Here is a 22,146-nt window from a genome sequence, read left to right as displayed (position 1 = left end):
GTGCTGGCAGGCAGGGACCGGGGTGACGGTGAGGTGGCTCCCTGTGGCAGGGCCGGCAGGACAAACAGGGCTGTCTACTTAGGCAAGGAGGGGAGCCAGGAGCAGGACACTGCCAGCCAATGAGGCTGTCTCCAGGCCCAGTGTTTGCTGATGGAATAAGGGAGACGGGTGTGTCAACAGTGGGGAATGAGGTGGCCCGGCACTGCACACATGGCTGTCCCCGAGCAAGCCCTGCAGGGCGCCGGCAGGCAGGACCCCTGGAGCCCATGCTCCCATTAAGTGGGGTGCTCAGAGCGTGCAGCCCAGGCTGCGTCCCCAGCCCTCAGCCTCGGCTTGAAGAAGGGGACAGGGGTGTGGCCCCCGGGGTGGGGGGGGAGACAGCTCCAGGGGCCACCTGCTTCACCCTCCTGCGGAAGCTCCACACAGTTCTGTCTTGGCTCTGCCCCAACCTGACGGATGGCTCTGGACCAATCCCTCAGTCCTCTTCAGTTTACTCTCTGAAACGAGAAGTCGGGAGGGACTACAGGAGCCATTTGCCCACGATGGGACCCCGTCGTTGCTTCCTCCAGGGCAGTTCCGCCTGCGCGGCCTGTCCGCTGCCCCTGCCCACACTGAGCGGTGGCTGCGTGCCTGCTGCGTGCCAGGTGGGGGTGACGCCAGGGAGCAGCCAGCTTCTCCAGTCTCGGTGAGCTTCTCCTCCGTGGGGGAAGCCGTCACCAACCTGAGCTCAGGGCTTCCGAGGGGGCAAGACGGGTGCGTGATGGGCTTTACTTATTATCGTTGCCAAGGATCCCCACAGCCTTGCTGAGTTCCAGAAAGGGGTGCCCTGGAGGAAAAAATCCCGTAGGAGAGAGAGAGAGAGAGGGGATCAAGGACTCCTAAATTTGTGGGCAGCCTGGGGCTGAGCAGAGCCAAAGGTGGTGGGAGGCAGTGCGTCTGCAAGTCCCCCGCTCCATCCCCCCGCCCACGCCCACCACACCAGCAGTGCAGTCGTCTGTAAACTGGTGGCGCTCAGCAAGCGCCGTGCCACGGAGCTATGTGCCCAGCCCCACAACTGTCCTTCGTGGACACCCTGTCACCTCAACCTGCACACGCAGAGCCCCAGGCCTTGTGTGGGCAAATCTCCTTCCTGCGCTGAGTCCGGTTGGCCAGAGAAGGAGGACGGACAGTGGACAGTCCTCCCATCACAGATGGAGAAACTGGGGCCCGGGTGTCAAGGAAACCAGCCGAAAGAGAGACCCCAGACCTCCTGAGTCCCCAGCCTGGCCCCCTGCCCTATTTTTAGGAAGGTCAAGTGTACCAGAGCCCCACTGCTGTCCTTCCCGGGGGGCAGGCTGCCTGAGACACCCTCTGCAGAGCCCAACTCCCGCGGGGCAGGCAGATGGTGCGGGAGCCAGCCAGGAACGGGCTACCCTGGGGTCCAGCTGTTGCACAGATGTGCGGGGGGAAGGGTGGACGGGGTGCTGGAGGCAGGGACCCTTGGCCACTCAGGCCTGAGTCACCGTCAGCTGCAGGAGTGGTAATGAGGGGATTAGGCTGTGACTCCGATGACTGGGAGCGCACTCGCTCTCCCAAGCAACCGCCCGCAGCGCTGATCTCACCAGGCCGGGGCCCTGCCTCCCATTGACCGCCACAGGCCTCATTAGAGCTGCCTGGGCGGCTGGGGGCGGGCACATGGCCCAGGCCCCTGCTCCCCTTCCAGGGCTTGGCGGGGGAGGGGGGGGACACGGAGCCTGACTTGGGCTTTGATAATCAGGGGCAGTGACCTCTGGTCAGGGTGACAGGTGTAAAGTCCCTCTGCCCACCTGGAAGTGGGCCAAGGACAGGGCCACCAGACCAGGCTTTGTCTCTCTGGTCACCTCCTAGGGGAGTGAAAACAGGGTGGGGGGACGTCTAGATCTGGGCTAGGGACACCTCCCTGGCCAGCATGCCTGCCTGTGTTCCCTCTCAGAGCAGGAACAGAACCATGTGTCCAGGTGGCCCCAGGGCAGGGACCCGGGGCTGAGGACCAGGGCAGTGGGGACAATGACAAGTGGCAAGCACCCAAGACTGGCTCAGTGCTGCTGCCTTCTAGGGCGCCAGCCTGAACGCTGGGCACTTTTCAACTCTTGTCTTCATAGCAGATCTCTAGGTGGCTGCCATGTCCTCATCCCCATTCTATAGACAACTTAGGCCCAGAGGGGTGAAGTAACTGGCTCCAGGCCACACAGCAGGTAAGCAGCATGGCTGGGCTTCCAGCCAAGCATCCTTCCTCCCAGAAGCTTCTCTTTCGGCCACCACCAGGGTCTCTCTGCCTGAGTCGGTCCCTCGTGTTGTCCCCACCTTCTATCAAGTCCATTTCCAATGGGAAACTGCCCACATGCCCAGCACTCCCTGAGAGGTTTCCTCCTGGCATTGGGTGCCATCCAGCCTGGCCACCCCCCTGGCCCCTCTGCTCCCCTCGCCTCAGTCCCCACGTTCTCGTCCCGCCTCGTCGTGCCTCTGCCTGGAGAGCTGGTCCCGTGTCCCTGCCTGTCCGCCTGAGCTGGCCCGGGAGGCGCGGGAACCCACGAGTCACAGTCAGAATCTGCAAATGGGGACACTGGCCCCAGCCTCCCCTGGGGTAACGAGGACCTGTCCTAAGGGCCGGCGCCCAGTGGCAGCGACCTGTCACCGTCGGGGGCGAGCAGGGGACATCACCTCCTCTCAGGCCACCAAGTCATCGCCTCGGGTGCTGGCACTGCTGTCCCTCCGGAGCCACCTACCCCCAGTGCCTCTCTGCTCTGGTGTGTCACCACGGACCGCAGGCCGAGAAAGGGTCTCTGCCCCTGCGGCCCCTAGTGATCGGTCCAGGTGGAGGGCCCTCACCCACCTCCAGGAGCGCGTCCCCACCCGTCCCCCGGCGGGGAGTGGGTGGCTGGCACCCGCCTCCTCCGCGGCGCTGCTGCCTCTGAGAGTCAGAATCCAGGGAGACCGTCTCCTGGCAGCCGAGCCCTGCGCGGGAGTCCGCCACGCTGCCCTGCCCACCCGGGGCCGCCGGCTGGCTGGCAGCAGGCCTGACGAGACCCTGCCGTGGGCAGGGGGACCGGCCAGCGAGGCGGCAGCGGAGGTGCCCGCTCGCCAGGGGGCACTGCTGGCTTGGTGTCCCCGCCCCTGGACTGTGGGCAGGAGGGGGCAGTCCCGGCTGCCCCAAGCTCCTGTTCCGCAGTGAGGGGGAGAGCACGGGGCACAGGGGAGTGGCATGTGTCGGTGATGGGGCAGAACGCTTCTGCCATGGCCACTGGGAGGAGGCGGACGTTCAGCGCTTCTCCACAAGGAGACCTGGCTCCGTCAGCGTGCGCTCACCTGGTCCCCCGCTAAGTGGCTGAGGCTAGCCTCCAACTTGTGGTCCTCCTCTCTCAGCCTCCCAAGTTGCTGGGATCACAGGCGTGCGCCACCACACCCTGGTCATTTGTTCTCTATTGAAAATGCGTGCACACCCTTCTGCCTACCTGGCTTCCCTCGCTTGAAGATCTGTCTTAGTTATTGTTCAATGTCCTTTGAAAACGGCTTCCTCGTCTTGATTCTAGGGCTGGACATTCCTCCCTTGTGTCTAGCTGATCCCTGAGTGATGCGCATTCAGCTTGTGTCCAGTCTCGGGCAGTTACATGGAACGTTGTGATAAATGACCTTCGCGTGGGCCGGGGAACCTGGAGCTGGCACAGCCGCTAGGGGAGATGGGGCCACATCGGGAAGGGAGCCCCAGGATGACTGCCCTCCCCAGACGTGGCCTGGGGCTCCGCTCACACCAGCCCTCCGCCGGCCTCTCCCCCACGGCCTGGCTGACCAGTGTGCTCCAAACTGCTCGAGCTTTGCCAATCTGATATTCCGACAATGGTGTGTCCTTGCGTTTAGAAACTTTAAAACGGCACTTGTGTAGGTGGCCATCTATTTAGCAGGAGGACACCAGGCCAGGCACATGCCACATGTGACACGATGCTCATTTCTCCCAGAGGACCGCTGGAGGCAGATAAAAGTTGCTCCGTTTGTTTGCTCCAGAAGAAAACTGAGGCCCAGAGAGGTTAAGGCACCTTTCCTGAGGCCCCACAGCCTCGACGAGCAGAGTGGGGATTTGAACCCAAACCATCTGGGCTCCCTTTCAGTGCCCCGGGCCTGAGGTCCACCTCCACCTGCCCTGCCCAGCCCCACCTGGGTCTGAGACAACCCGAGTCTTGCTCCTGAGGCCTGGGGACGTGCAGGAGGCTGGGCCCCCCACAGACTGGCCTCAGCCAGAGCCCGGCTCCGCGGGAGGCAGGCAGGTTGGCACCCCCTGAAGGCAGAGCCGAGCCACCTCCCTCGGCGCTCACGGGTGCACTTCCGCCATCTGCTCCGGCCTCTCCCTTTCCGGAGCCTTCCTGCCCTCCCCGGCACAGGTCCCCCTCCGCTCTCTGGCACAACCAGGATCCACCTGGGGAGTGCTGTGGCCTCCCTGCTTCCCAGGGATAGAGGGAGGGGGCAGGAGCCGGCGGTCCTCAGGCTCCTGGCCATGTGGCCCTGGGCAAGTCCCTTCCCTCCCTTGGCCCTCACTGTCCCCGTGGCCTCCTGAGGTGCCCCCAGACCTGCCAGCTCTTCTTCGGAGCCAGCCTCTGCCCCGAGGAAGGCTCAGAAGGCCTCAGCTGCCCGGAGGGGCTGTCCCCACTCTCTGGCCCACCAGGTGGCTTTGGGAGACCGCGAGGCCTTCACCTTGGTGGCTTTCCCCTGCTCCACTCCTGCCTGCTCCAAGTGGCCCAGCGACAACTCTGAACTCTGACCCTGGCCTGTCCAGCGGGTGGGGCAGGACAGTCGGTCAACAGAGGGAGGAACGGAAGGTCCACAGGACTAAAGGCTCTGAGGGTGCCGGAGGCAAGGTGATGTCACCTGCAACGGTGGACAGTGGGCAGGGCTCGCGGGCGGGTGGGCGGGTGGACAGAGGCGAGGGACGGAGAGGACAGAGGAAGAGAGGAGCCGCAGACAGAAGGCGAGAGAGGAGAGAAAGGCACCAGGAGGAGGGGGGACAGTGAGGGACACTGAGGCAGAGCCCAGGGAGACAGGGGAGAGCCAGGGGGGAGGGGCAGCGAACCTGCAGAGGGGACAAGTGGAGCCTGAGCCTCAGCAGCTCTGCCCCGAGCCTTCCAGGGACGTGTCACCCAGGCGAGGCGGGATGTCTCAGGGTGGCAGGTTTGTCACCAGGCCAGGGGGACGGATGAGCACCCACCAGGCATCAGCCAGGGGCCGGGAGCTGCGGAGCAGAGGACGCTGGCCTCCCCGGGGGCCAGCAGGCTGAGGCCCTCGGGGACCATGACGGCCACCGGGTTCAGAGGCCACCCAGCCAGCCAGGCGCCATGTGGCCCAGGGTCCAGTCCACAGGACCACAGCACCGCACAGCTGCAACACAATCACACACACCACAACACACACCACAACACACCACAACACACACCACAACACACACTACACACCACACACCACACACCACACTACACACCACACCACACACCACAACACAACACAACACACAGCACACCACACACCACACACCACACCACACACCACAACACACACCACACACCACAACACACACCACACACCACAACACACCACACACCACACCACATACAACACCACACCACACCACACACCACAACACTCCACACCACACCACAACACACACCACACACCACAACACACACTACACACCACAACACATACCACACACACCACAACACACCACAACACACCACACCACACACCACGCCACACACCACACACCACACACCACAACACACACCACACACCACATCACACCACACCACACACCACAACACACACCACACACCACACACCACAACACACACCACACACCACAACACACCACAACACACACCACACTGCACACCACACACCACAACACACAACACACCACAACACACCACAACACACCACCACACACACCACACCACAACACACCACCACACACACCACACACCACACACAACACCACACCACAACACACACCACAACACACACCACACCACACACCACACACCACACACCACGCCACACACCACACACCACACACCACACCACACACCACACCACAACACACACCACAACACACACCACACCACACACCATACACCACGCCACACACCACACACCACACACCATACACCACACACCACACCATACACACAACACATACCACACACCACACATATCACACACACCATACCACACACCATGCACACACCACACCACACATACATACATACCACACACACCACACACATACCACACACAAATACCACTCAAACACACACACATGCACATGTGCACACACCACACACTTGTGTGTGCATACACACAGCACATGCACACATTACACACCAGACACACACACAAACCACACACGCAAACACCACACATACTCTGACACCACACACCACACATATCACACACATGCACACCCTCCATGCACACCCTCCATGCACACGCCACACACGCCACACATGCCTACTGTACCACATGTACCACACACACACACACACACACACCACAAACACACACATGCACTTGGGCATACACACCGCACACTCGTGTGCACATACACACACACCACAATACATCACACTCCACATGCACACATACACACACCACACAAACACACACACATGCACACCCCCCCACACACACACACACTGTGGCGCTCGGAGCCTGGTGAGGCCTGAGGACTGTGTCCAGGTCTGCGTGGCTAAGCCAGGTGCAGGCAGGTGACCAGGGGTGACAGGGCGCGCCCGGGCTCTGCCTCCCTGGTGTGACCCCTCGGGCACGTTCTCCGCCAGCTCTGGCCTCCTCTCCTGGGCCCAGGGTGACAATGGCGGGGTTAAGAGGCTCAGAGGACAGCCTCAGGCGCCTGGTGGCCCTGGGGCTGCCTCCCCCAGGTCATGGGGTCAGCAAGGTCTCGCGGGAAGCCACTGGGCTGAAAGGCGCGGGTGACGCTCACCCTCTTCCCCAGCACCGCGGGGGAGGAGGGTGAGCAGCCGGCTGGCCCCGCGGTGCTGGCCAGGGGTCTCAGCCACGCGGCAGGGAGCCCGGGTCCAGAGGACGAGGGCCTCCCCACGCACCCGGGGCCTCCTCCCAGAGTCTGTGGCGGGGACCCTGCGGCCTGCGCGGCCTCGGCCTCCGGAGTGTAAATTCCACATTTGCATCGTGGCCTGCCTGGCCCCAGAGGCCGCTGACCTTTACAGCCTGCTCCCCGCCTCCTCCCAGGCCTCGGCTCCGGGAGGCAGGGGCTGGGAGGGACCACAGTCCCCAGCTTGACCTCTCCTCCCTGGGCTCACTGTCCCCTGGCTGTCCCCTGACTCAGAATCAGCTGCCCACCTGCCGCAGGATTCCCTGCGCCCCCCACTGCGAGTCGCTGCCTGACACACGACAGCTTGGGTCCCCAGATTAGCAGTGTCACCGAGACATCATCGCCCTTGGCTGCTGAGACGGCCCCCAGGGACTCCCTGTCTGTGCTGAGTGGCAGCCGAGCTGAGCCCACGGAGCTTCTCTGGGCTCCCAGTGTGACAGGAGGGAACCCCTCCCCAGCCACCCAGGTCCCCAGAGGACTCTTGTCCCCAGCGACTTGGTCAACCCCCGGAGTGAGCAAATCCCCCAAGATACATCTAAATGAAAATGGGTCTCCGGCCCCCGGGACAGCAGGTCTGTCTCTGACCCCAGGAGCTGGGACACCTGTCCTGGGGTCAAAGGGCAAGGACCAGATGCTCATTTTTAGGGTCACCCCCACAGGTGTCCTCTGGCCACGCGCTGGGGAGCTTTGGTATGCGTCATGGACAGAACCACGTTCCCGCAAAGGATATGCGGAAGCCGGTGTCCCAGCACACCACCATGTGACCTTATTTGGAGATATGGCGTGGCAGATGCAACCAGGTGAAGGTGAGGTCCTCCTGGGGTGGAGTGGCCCTTCATCTCTTAGGTCTGTGTCTTCAAGAAGAGGGAAGACGGCCAGTGGCACGAAGGCCCTGACACAGGACACCAGGTGACAATAGGCACAGAGACTGGAGCCCTGGACCTACAGGCCAGGGCTCACTGGGGACAGGAAGGGAGGAGTCTCCTGCAGGTCGTGGTGGGTGGGTGGCCCTGCAGACCCTGGATGTCAGGCTTCTGGCCTCCAGAGCTGTGAGGCAGCTCCTGGTTGCAGGCTTAAGGTGTCCAGTTTGCGGCTGGTCATTTGTTAGGGCAGCCAGAGGACTGGAGCGCGGAGCGTGTTAGGGTCCTGGGGCTGCTGGAGCTGGCGAGGTAGCGCCGGTCGGAAGGAGGAACCAGGCGGGTTAACAGGGGCGTGCCCAGCGACGGCCGTCGGGCTGCCGTCGCTGGCCCTTATCACTGGTCACTACCTGTTGGCTCTGTGGCATGTCTTTCTTTTTTGGCTGGTTTGTTGGTGGAGACAGGGTCTTGCTGTGTTGCCCAGGCTGACCTTGAACTTCAGGGCTCGGGAGATCTTCCCACTTCAGTCGCCCAAGTCCCTGGGACTGCAGGCACGCGCCACCCCGGGCGCAGGGCTCTTCCTGCCCCTGAGCCCGCGCCCGCGGACGTGAGCAGCGAAGCCAGCCCCCGGGGAGGGGAGGGCAGGGGTTTGAAGTGAGGTGACCCGAGATCGAGTCCTGGTTCCGTTTCCTAGTGTGACTCCAGACCCGGTCCCTTCCCCGTGACCTGGGCAGGAGAAGGGGCCCCGAGCTGCGGGGGGCTTGCCGAGCTGCAGAGGGGACCGCGGCTCCCAGCGGCGCTGCAGAACCGTCCCCACCTGGACCCCTCTGCCCGCACGGGACCAGGCAGCCAGCTGGCCCTGACCTGCTGGGGACCCGCGGCCTTGGCTCAGGGGTCCCCCGGGATGCCTTCCCTCCTTCCAGAGTCATGCAGAAGCACCCCCCTTCTGACTGCCGCTGTCACCTGGGTGGGTGTCCCCAGGGCCTCTCCCAGGGAGGCTGGAGACTGGCCAATAGGAGGAGCCTGCCCTGAGCTCACTCTCTCCCTGGGCCGTCGGGTGGTAGATGGCCCCCGTCAGTGGCCCCCCACAGTGCCTGGCGCCCTTGCCCACCCCCACTCCGACCCTCCCTCACTGTCCCCACCGCAGTGGCTCCCCTCCCTGCCTCCCTCCCTGGCTGCCCGCCGTCACCCTTCCCCCTACACAGTGCCAGCCTCCCGGGGTGCAGGACAGGGCCGTCCCCCCAGCCCATGGGCGGATTCCACAGCTGTCCCCTGGAAGAGCCGGTGACAGGGTAATTAGCCGCCTGCCAGCTAGCCACCCCAGCAGCGGCTCTGCCCTGGAGGTCTGTGACAACGGGACGGCCGCTTTCACCCAATCTGCCTCCCTCAAGGGCTGCCGGGGGCAGGCAACTTGAGTGGACCCAACCTCCCGGTCCTTCCGGGGCCTGGTCAACCACGGAGCCGCACCCCGTTGGGGGTGGTGGACGGAGTTGAGCCTGTGACGTGGTGGCCCTACTGAACACCTGTCGGCTGACTAACCGGCTGCAGGATGAATGAATAACAAGCCTCAGGTTTCTACAAGGTCATGATGAGCATCATCCTGTGTCCTTACTTCGATGACAGCGACCCGAGGTACTGGGGACGTGCTGTACTCTCCGTCTGAAGCACTATCTCATTTAGACCTCGCGGCAACACCGAGGTCGAAACCCGACTGTGCCCGTTGTGCAGCGGAGGGAGACCCAGCCTCACCACGGCTCCCTCGGCTCCCAGGAGGAGAGACGGCATGGGACCTGGGCGTGGCCCAGAGTCAGCTCCCGATGCCCTCACCCGCAGCCCAGCTCCACCGTTGGGTCTCTTGGCCAAGGGCAGTGTGGGAGGCAGGTGTCCACTGAGTCTCCTGGTCACCCTGCTGTGCTGGGCTGGAGGAGCTGAAGCTGGGGTTGGTGGGGAGCCGGGCTGGCAGAGGGGCCCGGCAGGGAGGGCGCCAGAGGGCCGCGGTCAGCCTGGCAGCGAGGACTCCGTCTCCAGGGCCCCGGGCCTCGGCTCTCAGGTCTTAGGGGACCACGAGGCACTGTCCACCTGAACCACTGCCCCTCGGAGTCCCCCGAGACACCTGCAGGGAGAAGGGAGAAGTGGAGGAGGGGGTCAGCTGCCCTCCAAGCCCCCTCTGCGGGGCTCCCCCTGGCTCAGCCAGCTTGGCCCACGGCCCAGGGCCTCGCCTGGAGATGAAGAGGTGGGTGGGCAGCAGGCCCCTGCCCCTTCTGGCCTCTGCTCCAGGTGAGCCCCAAAAGGTGGAGGAGCCCAGGGGTGGGCCTCCCCCCGACCCGACGTGGAGGACGGGAGACTCAGACCAAAGGAAGAGAAGGAGATGCTGGGCCAGAAGCAGGAGAGTGTTCCGGAGGACGGAACTGGCACGTGCAAAGGCCCGGTGCAGCATGAGGCCGGAGAGGGGCCGCCCGGGGCTGGGCCTAGGGCGGGAGGGACCCCAGGGATCGTTGCCTGAATGGAGGGTGCAGCAAGGGGGGCAGCGGCAGGGAGACTCAGGCTGTTCAAAGAAGGACCAGGCCCAGCTGGGCCTGGAGCCCCGTCCCCCTGAGGCTGGAGGTGGACCGCAGAGCTCCTGAGGAGCACCCGCCAGGCGAGGACGAACCCGCTGGGAGGGGAGGCCTGGGCAGGGCCACATGCACAAGGGAACATGCACCAGGCCCCGAGCCCAGTGCGGGCCACTGTCACACCACCCCCAACCCCTGCTGGGTGACTGGGGGGAGGCCCAGGGGATCCTCTCCTCTTTTGCTCGTCCTGGATGCACTAGGCCATGTGGGTCAGATGCCGTGGGGGGGGTTGAGGGCTCGGCCTCTGCTTCCTGGGACGGGGAGTGCTGAGCCTAGGACCTTAAATGTCCCCAGGCCCAGGGGCTGCAGGCTCAGCCCAGCAGGCACTCTTGGGAGCTGGTGGAAACTGAGAGTTGGGGCCCAGTGGGAGGCCTGAGGCCATGGGGGTGCCCTTGACAGGCACAGGGGGGCTACTCCTTATCTCTCTTGTCTCAGCCACCGAGAGATGAGCAGCTTGCCCCGCTCAGTGCTCCAGCCGTGACATATGGCCACCCCTGGCCCAAAAGCAAGGGGCCCAACTAACCAGGGGAATCATGAAACCTCCAAAACTGTGACCCAAACACACCTTTTTCTCTCGTTAGTTAATGATCTCAGGTATTTTGTTACAGTAACAAAAAGCTGACTAACACATTGAAAAGACAAATGAATTAACTTGTCAAATCGTCCCCTGGGAGAACACAGATGCGATCGATTCTTGCAAACCAATGACTTTTCTCAGCAGAGTCAAATGTCCATTTTCTTGCTTTTCTTCATGTACCAAGTCTTGGTTCCAGAGATTCTTGTGAATTAATGCAATATCTACAACGATGCCCACAGCGGCTAAAGGACCTTTTGCAATGTTTAAACAGATCCTATTACTCTTATATTTGTATATATAAATTTAGATATAACATGCATAAAATGTGATACTGATCCTTTATATCACCAACTACATGGGCACTGAACACTACAAATGCCAATAAGATGATCATTCCCAAAATGGCAAACAACATTTGTTACAATTTCAGAGAAAAATAAAAATTTAGATTTCATTTCAAGTGAATTTTAGACTGTTGTATTGATTAGAAAAAAATGATGATTTCAAATACAAATTATTGATTATAATTTGTTTTTTTGCCTTCTCCTTTCATCAAATGACTTTGAATGTTCTAGAAAGATCCCATTTTTGGGAAAAAAATGTTTTCAAGATTTTACATTTACTATGATGTATCTTTTTTTCATGAAAACCGTATTTTATTTCTTTCGTCTTTTGGCTCATCCTGTCACTGGAACACAAATTAATAATTTTGGTGAAACGAAAGCATGAATATCTTTATGGACTAAGACAATAATAATCTATGAATTATGTATGTCTTTATTTCACCCCTTGTCTAAACACAGCCGGCGCATCCACAGAATACCCAAATACGAAAGCGTTCCAGCATATGAAAACCAGGGCTTCAGTCGCACTTCTTCATTTTGCCACTATAAAGGTATATTTTTCAAGGCAAGAGGAGAGGACGTCCTTTATTTAGCAGCTTGTTTGCTTGCTTTTTAAATATTTAAGTACGTGGTATATGGGTCTTCGCTTGTGCTTCTGCCGTAGATCCCAGAGGCGACCTGGATTTAAAAAAAAAAAAAAAAGACAGTTTTACTGATATAGAAATTCACAAACCCTGAGCGCTCTGCCCCTGAGCTCCATCCACAGCACTTTTTATTTTATTTATTTATTTTTATTTTTTGGTACCGGAGATTGAACCCAGGGAAGCATAACCATGAAGCCACATCCCTAGCTCTTAATTTACTTACTTTTTATTTTGAGACAGGGTCTTAGAGAGTTGCTAAGGCTGGCCTTGAACTCGTGATCCTCCTGCCTCGGCCTCAGAGTCACTGGGGTTAGAGGTGGGTGCTGCCACTCCTGGCTTCAGTGATTTTGGGAGTTTTTTGGGGGGTTTAGGGGATTGAACCCAGGAGTGCTCAACCGCTGAGCCACATCCCCAGCCCTTTTTTAATCTGTTATTTAGACACAGGGTCTCGCTGAGTTGCTTAGCGCCTCGCTAAGTTGCTGAGGCTGACTTTGAACTCGCCATCCTCCCGCCTCCACCTCCCAAACCGCTGGGGTCACAGGCGTGCGCCACCGCGCCCGGCTTTCAGTGGTTTTTAATGAATCCACAGAGTTTCCATACTTCACCACTAATTCCCAGGCGATTATATCACTTCTGAAAGAAACGGTCCCCGCTGGCCATCGGTCCCTCTCCTGCCCACTGCAGTCCCTGGACACCACTAACCTTTCTATGAATTTGCCAGTTCTGGACATTCCATCTAAACGGATTCCTACAATAGGTGTCCTCTGTGCCCGGCTCTTTCACTTTCCATGTTTCCAAGTTTCACCCACGTGGAAGCGTGAGTCGGTACTCATTCCTCTTATTGCCAAATAGTATCCATCACAAATATTCCATTAGACGGCTAGGCCCGTCGTTCTTGAGATTTGCTGGGCTGGGCTTTACGCTTGAGGACCTGCCAAATGGCTTTCCAAAGCCATGGAGCCACGCTGGATGCGCACCAGCCATGCACACGGCTTCCGGGGTCTCTGTGTCCTCGCCAGCACTTGTTATTGTCTGTGTTTTTCTGACCGCCGTCCCGCCGGGTGCCGAGGTCTGGATTCGCCTGTTCCCTGCTGAAGGCCCAGATGAGGCTGAGAGCTTTCTTATGTGCACGTTGGCCCTTTGTAAATCTTTTTGGAGAGATGCCTGCTCAGGTCCTGGGTTCTTTTTCTAATTGGGTGGCTCAGGTCCGGCTTAACACGGGGACAGGGAGGCAGCACGGAACTCGCGTGCTTGCTGTGACATTGGGGGACTCTGGGACAGACGCACACGGAGGCAGTCGGGCTGCCCGGACTCCTTCTCCCCTCCTTTTCTGAGCAGCTCCCGGGTCTCTGATAACCCTTCTCTGACCGCAGAGTGATCCCTGGCCCTGGGACAGTGGGCTGGACCAGCAGGTGGCTGTGGTCGAGAACTGGGGCTTGGACCCGCCTGCCTGGTCCCCGCTCGCTGCCCCCCCCGCCCCACCCCCCGGGGGGGCCTCGGCGGCTGTGCACACCTGGGCAGCCCCCCTCCCAGTTCCCTGCTCTGTGCGATGGAGTGACACCGTCCATCCAGAGCCATCGGAGACCTGGCTGAGAAAGTACAGGTCGACCGCACCTGCGTGTGACCAGCACCTGGCCCCTGGGCACAGGACTCCCAGGGACAGAGCTCTCAACCCGCAGGACTTCCCGCAGAGGGACGGTGCTGGTTGGAGGGAGCCCTTGGGGTGTCCGGCTGACACTTGTCCTCCTGGGATCACTTCTGAGGCCCCCCGTGGCACAGGGCAGTGTCCTGACCCAGGCCACCCCTCCTGGGAGCCCTGTGGTCTGGGGCGGAGGCCTGGTTCCAACCTCCAGCCCCCGTGGTCCACCCACGCCTTTCCTCCCTCCTCTGTGTCACCCGGGCCTCTGTCCTCCTTCCCAAGTGACATGTGACTCAGGGGGTGTGAGAGGCAGCTGGAAAGTGACATAACACCCCTTAATTACCCCCTGTACCCCAGCACTTAACATTAGCGGCAGAGGCTGGGCCGGGGGGCAGCCCGCCCTCCCCACCCGACCGGGCTTCTCACCCTGCGGCGGCTGGGTCAGATGGAGCCAGGGGCCTGACCCCCAGGGTGCAGCTGGCAGCTGGGGCTGTGAGTCACGGGGAACAGAGTGGCACTTGCCCACCCCTGCCATGGTTTCTAATGTTGGGGAAGCCCGGGCGGAAGGGTTGGAGAAAGTGGTCAGAGTGTCGGGGGCACAGCCGGAATGGGAGCGCCCGCAAATGGTCAGCCTCCTGCTAACTGTGTGTCCTTAGGCAAGTGGCCAAACCTCTCTGGGCATGTTTCCTCGGCTGAAAACACACACTTCCTAAGCACAGGGGCCACGAGATTTAAATGAGAGGGTCCAGGTGGAGCAGGTGACACCAGGCCGGATGGACAGACCTGGTCATTGTCCAAGTGCCACACTTCAGCAGTGCAGTGGGACCAGGTCCCCAGCCTCATCCCTCATTGCTTAACCACCTGCTTCTGTCCCAGAGGGGACACTGAGGCAGGGGGAGCCTAAGGCCAGACCCCGGGTCGCCCTGCTAGTCCACAGTAGGACTGGGACCGGAGCCCCGCCTCGGGCCCTGGAGCTCTCGGAGGCCATGTGCTTCCTTGGGTGGCCTCCGTTAGGCCCCACTTCTGATCCCCTCCAAGAGGCCGCCCCCTCCAGGAAGTCTTCCTGGCCGCCTCTAGCAGGGTCCCCCATATCCCCAGGAGCAGCTCCAGGGCAGGGTCTTCTGGGAGTCTCCGGGACAGAGCCCGTGGGGGTTACAGGTCACTGTTCCTTTTGGTGATAGGAGAAGGGGGACCCAGCAGGTGTGGGCAGAAATGTAGGCTGGGGTGACCACTGGACCTGGAGGAGAGGGGTCAGGAGGGGAGACATGTCTGGCCAGCTCTGCACCCAGGTGGGTGACGGTGGCTTCATCCCCAGGGGTGGCCTGGTCAGGAAGGGAGGGCTCCAGGTCTGTGGGATCCGTGGCCCTGACTCTGGGTGCCCGCTCCTCAGCGGTCACCTGCAGACAGGGGCAGAAACGGCCAGCCTCCTGCACAGAGGGAGGACGGAGTGAGGAGCCCAGAGGGGCCGGTCCCTGCCTGTCCCCTCCCGGTCAGTGGTCTCTGGTTCCGAGCCTGGGCCTCTCCTGTCACCTGGGCATCCACTCAGGTGTCCACCCCTTGGAGGACACTTCTAGAGGGACCCCTGGAGGAGCCAGGTGTGACTTAGCCACATGCTCCCCTTCCTGGTCACGCTGGAGCTCCGGCAAGAGCCTTCGGGGGCCCAGCAGGGAGGACCTGGGCATCCCTGTCCTTCTCCCGCCCGCCCCAGGCCACCAACCCAGACCGTCTTCTGGGTCCGCGTGCACATACCATCTCATTTAACCCTTCAAGGTGTGAGTGGGGAAGCCAGGCCCAGGGACCCTCCCAAGGACAGGGCCAGCAGACCTAGTGATCAATGGAGGGCACCCCACCTGCCCCTCCCCATTGGGCTGCCGGGACTCCAGGGCTTCCAGGAGAGGCCGGCGCCGTGGGGCGTGGGCTGGAGGGCCAAGTCCTTCACTGGCCCGTCCCCACTGAGTGGCTCAGGGCCCCAGCTCCTCTCTTGAAACCCACCGTCCTGAACCTGCCGGGCACCTGAGCTCAGATCCCCCCAGGGCTGCGGGGCAGCGGGCCACACCCTGGGCAGCTGCTCTAGGGTCACCCACGCCCTCCTCCCCTCTCCTCCCCCAGGTGCCGGGGAGCGTCCCACCCTCACCCACCAGCAGCCAGAGCCCGAGGGAGGGCCAGGCACAGCAGCCCCAGCCCCTCCTGGCCACCCCGGCCCTCCCTCCACAGGCCACGCGGTCCACACGCCCAGGGGCAGCACCGTTGCTCCTGAGCACACGTCAGACTCAGAGGCGGACCCGCCCGGGGCCCACGAGGAAGAGAGATAAGTGTCCCCGGCTCCTCCGATGCCCCCACCCGGGCTCCAGTGCGCGAGCCTCGAGCAGATGCTCCCTGGTGACCCAGGACGCACGCGGAAGGCTGCTCCCGGAAAGGGCTCCGGGAAACCTCAGCCCAGGGCTGCCTCTCCGTGTCCACCCGAGCCAGGGGGAGAGGGCCCTGGAGGTGCCCGGGGTCTCCCCGCGGTGGCACGTCCTCCTCATCATGGTCATGGTGACGTCACAGGGGACCACACGACCCAGGGCACTGGGAGAGGACAAAGGAGCCACCCAGGGATGTGGAAAGAGTTCGCTCCCCCACCCGTCTCCCTCCATTCAGGGAGAGGCTCATGGTCCTGGGGACAGAGGAGTCACAGAGGACCTGTCCCTGTGGCTGGGGGCCTGGCCCAGGGACCAAGCTCATCTGCACCAAAGATGGCACATTTCCAAACATCCTACCCCACTGCCTTCCTGGGAAGGGAATGCTGAAGGGCCGGGTGCAGGTCCAGGGCAGAGCACCCGCCCACAAACAAGAAAATTAAATAAGGGGTTGCTATTGGAATGAGACTGCATCTGCCTGTGGCTGCTTGGGGGGTGTAAGGGCCCCCTGGAGTTTTTCTCTTTTTGCCTAATTCCTGCATTTATTTCAAAGGCAGGACAAGTGGGCGCAGAGGGCTCTTGAGAGATTCCTTCCCAACCTGCATGGAGACAGCAAAATGGCAAGCGCTGTGGAAGCCGAATCTTCCCCGAGGTAAACGACACTTGCAGCTATCCGGTCCAGGGTCCGTGCGGCAGCTCCACAAACAGGCATCCAGATTTCTGGTTGTCTGCTCATCCTTAACACGTGCCTTCTACCTTGGGATCCAATGTGGCTGCTCCAGCTCCAGCACTCACAGGTATATTCCAGCCAACAGAAAGGAAAAAGAGACAAAAAGAGTATAATTCCTTGCCTCTGAGAAAAAACTTCTTGTACCCCACGGAAGAACTTATTCGGTCGAGTGTGCATGACTGTAGTGGATTCTGGGAGACGTCGTTTCGTGCCCAGCTAAAACCAGGGGTTCTATGGCCGAGAGGACAGAAGAACAGTTGGCAGTCGCTGGCCTGTCATATCCTCAGCTCCCCTGGGGACGGTTGGCTGTGTCCTTTCTTGGCACCGTGCCCCCGCGGCTTTGGATTGCTTGTTCTTTGTTCTTCTGGGTTATTTGTTCTGTGTGTCACTTCTGATTCTCCAGCACAAAACCAGAGTTGCCTGAAAAGCAGGACTCGGGGCCCAGCACGGAGCCTTCACTTGGTCACTCAGAGCCCTTGGCCACGGGGTCTCCTCGCCTGCCGCAGCCCTGCAGCCTCTACCCGCCACTCGGGGTCGCCTGCCCAGTCCATCCCTGGCTCCCTCTGCCCCAGTGCCCCTCCTGGGCTGCGCCGGGCTCGCCCTCTCTCCTGCCCTCCCTTGGGCTTCCGGAGCCTTCCGTCATCTCTATTTATAGTTCAAGTCAGGTGCCCCTGGACTGGCAGCCGGCAGGGAAGGGCCTCGCCCGGGAGAGCAGGTTCTGCCACCTGCCTGGGGGAGGGCCGGGGCTTCCAGGGCTGCTCCTCTGGCCTCATGTCCCCCTCACTGTGTCCATCCACAGGGCATTCGGCCCCCAGGCCGGGGCAGCTGTATCCCATGCACCGCAGTCTTGCCGTGTGCCCCGTGGCCAGGAGGTGCCCAGCTCTGGGCCTGACCCTGACCCTGGTCCTGCTCATGGGTGTGGGTTGGCCTGTGTACCGCGTCAGGTGGTGGAGAGGGGACTGAGCGGGGCTGGGGACGGAGGAAGGCCCCCGGTGGCAGGGCTGGGTGGCCTCGCGGGAGCTGGCTGGGCGGCCGGGAGCCTGGCACTCGGCTTCCCTCTGCTTCTACCCAAGTGCAGACACGCACCATGTGGGGGGCAGCGGCCCCTCCAGGAAGCGCAGCGTGGGGAGCGGAAAGGCCATGTCCCCACGCTCAGAGTCCCCCCTCTCCCCTCACCCAACCACTCCTCCCGGTCGGCTCCACCCGGATCAAATCAGAACACCCAGGGGTCCTCGGCTGCCCACCCCCCGCAGCCCATCACGGCCTCCGCGACTCCGATCCCAGAGGCCTGCGTCCACCAGGCTCCAGGCGTCCCCAGCCCCACCCCTCCAACGCGCTGACAAATCTGGATTGGGGGCCAGGGGACCTGGGATCTCGAGGCAGACCCGAGCCCCTGACCCACCCCCACTTACACACCCATTTTCAAAGGCACAGACGCGGATGCCAGGGACACGCGCCTGCTGTCTGCTGGGTGTTCCCCCGTCCCTTTTATAAGCCCCCACGCCCAGCCCTGACTACCTGGACCTAGCCCTTGACCCTTGAGCGACGGTAGAAACACCCTGTGCAAGGCTCAGCCCTATTGTCACCGCTGAGGTTGTAGGCCCAGTGACCAGACCTTTCTGTCTGGCATGGGCCACGTGACAGTGGAACTCCGTGCCTCTGCCCTGAGCCTCACCTGAACTCTTCAGCATTCAGAATCAGATGGACCTGGCTGTGTGACCTCAAGCAAGTTACTAGGCCTCTCTGAGCTTCAGTCTGACACATGGTGCTCCCAAGAAGCCTGAGAAAGGGACTTATTGTCCCCCACCTCTGTAGGTTTTAGATCCCACTCTCCCTCCCTCACCCTCAGAAGGTAAGGGGCAAGTACCTCTGTGGGGGTGAGTTGGGAGAGAAGAGGACCACTGCGTTCTGTACCTCACTTCAGCTCAGAGACCCTCAAGACCCTCAAGGGGTGTCATCCCGGAGACCCAGTCTGGGGCGCCTCCTAGTGGTCGCCAAGGGCACGTCTAGTCCAGACTCTAACTGGGGGCTCTCAGCCTCAAGATGAGGTCCAGGACTGACCAGGAGTGGCAGACGACATCTCCTTCAGTGGATCTCGGGCTCCTCATCTAGTGGGGGTCATGACAACCACAGTGACACTTCCACGCGGTGGCCCAGGAGGCCTGCCTTGCACAGAGGGGCAGGGACTCCCCTGAGGGCCGCGCTGAGTGGTGAGCGATGGGGTGAAGAGCCAGCGGGTCGGGCCCCTGCCCTGAGCTCTCTCCGCAGTGGACGGCGACCTCAGGCTCTCCAGGCCCCGTCGTTCCTCCAGGGGGCTCTGGGCATCTGCAGATGTCCTAGCACCAAGGACCCTGCTGACCGGGAGGAGGCTCAGGAGCACACCCAGTTAACCTCCGCCAACAGCCCTGGCTGTGACCGCCTTGCCAGCATTGGCAGGGATATCTGTCCCATCTTCCTGGAGGACACAGTCTTGCATGAGCCTCTTTGTGGTGTGACCTGGGTCCGCGAGCCTGGGGACAGGTCCTCGGCGGGAGCCAGGGCTGGCCTGGTGGGCCAGGGCCCCGCGGTGCTTCTGTTCCACGGTGGGGGAGGGGCCTCCCTGGTGGGGGGCGGGGAGCAGCAGGACGGGTCTGGATCAATTTGCTCTGATGGTGGTGAGGGCGCCTCCTGGTGCAGGCTGGGTGGGGCAGCTCCGGGTTCCTCCATGGCGGTGGGGCAGGTGCCCCCCGGGGCGTCCACAACACAGTGGGTTGTGAGTGTTCATGGGGGGCTGCGGGGGCTGGCGGAATGTGGGGCTGAGCTCTCCCAGCTGCCTCTGCCCGGGGGTCTCTGGCTGAGGCCCGGGAACCTCCTCTCACATCCCAGGAAGACCCTGGGCCTTGGTGGTCCAGCGGACACGCCTGCCCACCCTGCCCCTGCCCCTGCCCCTGCCCACCTGTTAAGGGGCACCTGTGGGCTGGGGGCGTGGCTTGGTGGGAGGAGCCTGCGGAACCCCACCCCAGGCCCTGGAGGTGGGAGTGGCCCCCTGAGGAACGAGCTGTCCTCCTCCCAGCCCTTCCCCAGGGCCCTCACCGAGGAGGCAGGTGTCGCAGCGAGGACTAGGGTCTGAAGCTAGTGACTGATGCCAGACCTGGGCAGGACTGGTGGCTCCAGGAGTAGAAGGTGGAGCCTGCAGGCAGTCGCCCCAGCCCCTGCCCCTGCCCCATCACCATCCCCTGCCCTATCCCCTGCCCCTGCCCCATCACCATCCCCTGCCCTATCCCCTGCCCCTGCCCCATCACCATCCCCTGCCCTATCCCCTGCCCCTGCCCCATCACCATCCCCTGCCCTATCCTCTGCCCCTGCCCCATCACCATCCCCTGCCCTATCCCCTGCCCCTGCCCTATCCCCTGCCCCTGCCCCATCACCATCCCCTGCCCTATCCCCTGCCCCTGCCCCATCACCATCCCCTGCCCTATCCCCTGCCCCTGCCCCATCACCATCCCCTGCCCTATCCCCTGCCCCTGCCCTATCCCCTGCCCCTGCCCCATCACCATCCCCTGCCCTATCCTCTGCCCCTGCCCCATCACCATCCCCTGCCCTATCCCCTGCCCCTGCCCTATCCCCTGCCCCTGCCCCATCACCATCCCCTGCCCTATCCCCTGCCCCTGCCCCATCACCATCCCCTGCCCTATCCCCTGCCCCTGCCCCATCACCATCCCCTGACCCAGCCCCCACCCCTGCCCCATCACCATCCCCTGCCCCTGCCCCATCACCATCCCCTGCCACAGCCCCTGCCCCAGCCCCTGCCCCATCACCATCCCCTGCCCCAGCCCTATCCCCAGCCCCTGCCCCATCCCCAGCCTCTGCCCTATCCCCTGCCCCAGCCCCTGTCCCATCACCATCCCCTGCCCCAGCCCCTGCCCCATCACCAGCCCCTGCCCCTGCCCCAGCGGAGCAGACCTGGCCTTCACCAGCTCCCCCATCCCACCTTCCCACCCCCATCTTTGCTCTTCTCCCAACTCAGCCATCCCCTCCCTGACCGGGCCGACCCTTAGCCCCACCTCCTCGTGCCTTCCCCCCACTCTCCCCACCCCCAGCCCCTCTTCCAAGGGCCCGCCCAGCGGCTCTTTCTCTGAAAAGCTCCCCCACGTGCCCCACCCACGGAATCCAGCCGCGCTCCGAGCTCCCGGCCCCGCTGGACCTCTGCCACCAACCCCAGGGCTCGGGTGTAATGCTCCGCGCACGACGCCAACCCCGACTCCACGCTGCTGAGAAGGTTGCACTTTTCCTCTATTTTTCCCTCTATTTTGTATCAAGGGAGCGGAGGGAGGCCGCGAACGGTCTTAATGGAGCTGTGCGATAGGATCGGATTTGAGCTTTACAAGTTCAGGGGCAGCCCTGCGCGGGGGAGGCGGGAAGGGTCCAGAGATCGCAGAGATGCCTGGAGCACGGCCTCCCCACAGCAGTGGTCTCTGAGCTGCCACGGACCAGAATCCCCCGAGGAGACGTAAAAATAGATTCCTCAGATGCACTTTAATAGGATCTCAGGGGTCAGGGGCAGACTTTTTTTTTTCTTTTAGTAATGGGCTGGAATCCAGGGCCTCGCATGTACTAGGCCAGCATTCACCACTGAGCTACACCCCCAGCCCCTTCTTAATTTATGTTTTGAGACAGGGCCTCACTAAGTTGCCCAAGCTGGCCTCAAATTTGCCATCCTCCTGACTTAGCCTCCAAAGTAGCTAGGATTACAGGTGTGCACCACTACACCTGCAGAGCTGAAATTAAGATATATATATATATATATATATATATAGAGAGAGAGAGAGAGAGAGAGAGAGAGAGGTACATAGATAGATTAAATTTATCATTTTAACCATTTGTAACCATACAGTTTGGTGTACATTCACATAGTATATTAAGTGTGAATCTCAGCACTTGTTCATCTTTCATCTGGAACTTTCACCTATTAAACAATAATATTCTAGTCTTCCTCCCCGCCCCCTGTCCCCAACAGCCCCATCACACCTCTGTTTCTATTAATTTGACCACTTTAGAGAGAATCCTGCAGTTTGTCATTTCATAACTCAGTGTGTGTGTGTGTGTGTGTGTGTGTGTGTGTATAAATCCGCATGTGGCGCTGAGGCAGCTGGCCGTGGCCAGGAGTTTGGGAACCCCCGTCCAAGTCACTCAGGCCAGAGGTGCCCTCTCCATCCCTTTTCGCCCTTTGGAGCAA

The 22,146-nt window shown here is 61.5% G+C and overlaps 1 protein-coding gene and 2 long non-coding RNA genes across 3 annotated transcripts; 2 read left to right on the top strand and 1 right to left on the bottom strand.

The window, feature by feature from the left end:
- The first annotated feature begins 201 nt into the window (after positions 1–201).
- LOC144377005 (uncharacterized) lies at positions 202–11,629 on the top strand. Its single transcript, XR_013437473.1, has 2 exons — positions 202–2,213; positions 7,789–11,629. It is a non-coding gene; the product is annotated as an uncharacterized LOC144377005 (long non-coding RNA).
- Positions 11,630–11,845: 216 nt separating this feature from the next.
- Positions 11,846–12,854, bottom strand: LOC144377004 (uncharacterized). Its single transcript, XR_013437472.1, has 2 exons — positions 12,387–12,854; positions 11,846–12,197 (listed from the first exon to the last, which is right to left on the bottom strand). It is a non-coding gene; the product is annotated as an uncharacterized LOC144377004 (long non-coding RNA).
- Positions 12,855–20,053: 7,199 nt separating this feature from the next.
- LOC144377003 (uncharacterized) lies at positions 20,054–21,694 on the top strand (the record flags this gene model as incomplete). Its single annotated transcript, XM_078045901.1, has 1 exon — positions 20,054–21,694. A coding segment is annotated over one exon (915 nt), but the record flags the coding sequence as incomplete, so codon positions are not given.
- Positions 21,695–22,146: the final 452 nt, after the last annotated feature.

Source organism: Ictidomys tridecemlineatus, chromosome 4, assembly GCF_052094955.1.
Source record: "Ictidomys tridecemlineatus isolate mIctTri1 chromosome 4, mIctTri1.hap1, whole genome shotgun sequence".
Lineage (NCBI taxonomy): Eukaryota > Metazoa > Chordata > Mammalia > Rodentia > Sciuridae > Ictidomys > Ictidomys tridecemlineatus.
This window is presented reverse-complemented; position numbering and strand designations above follow the sequence as displayed.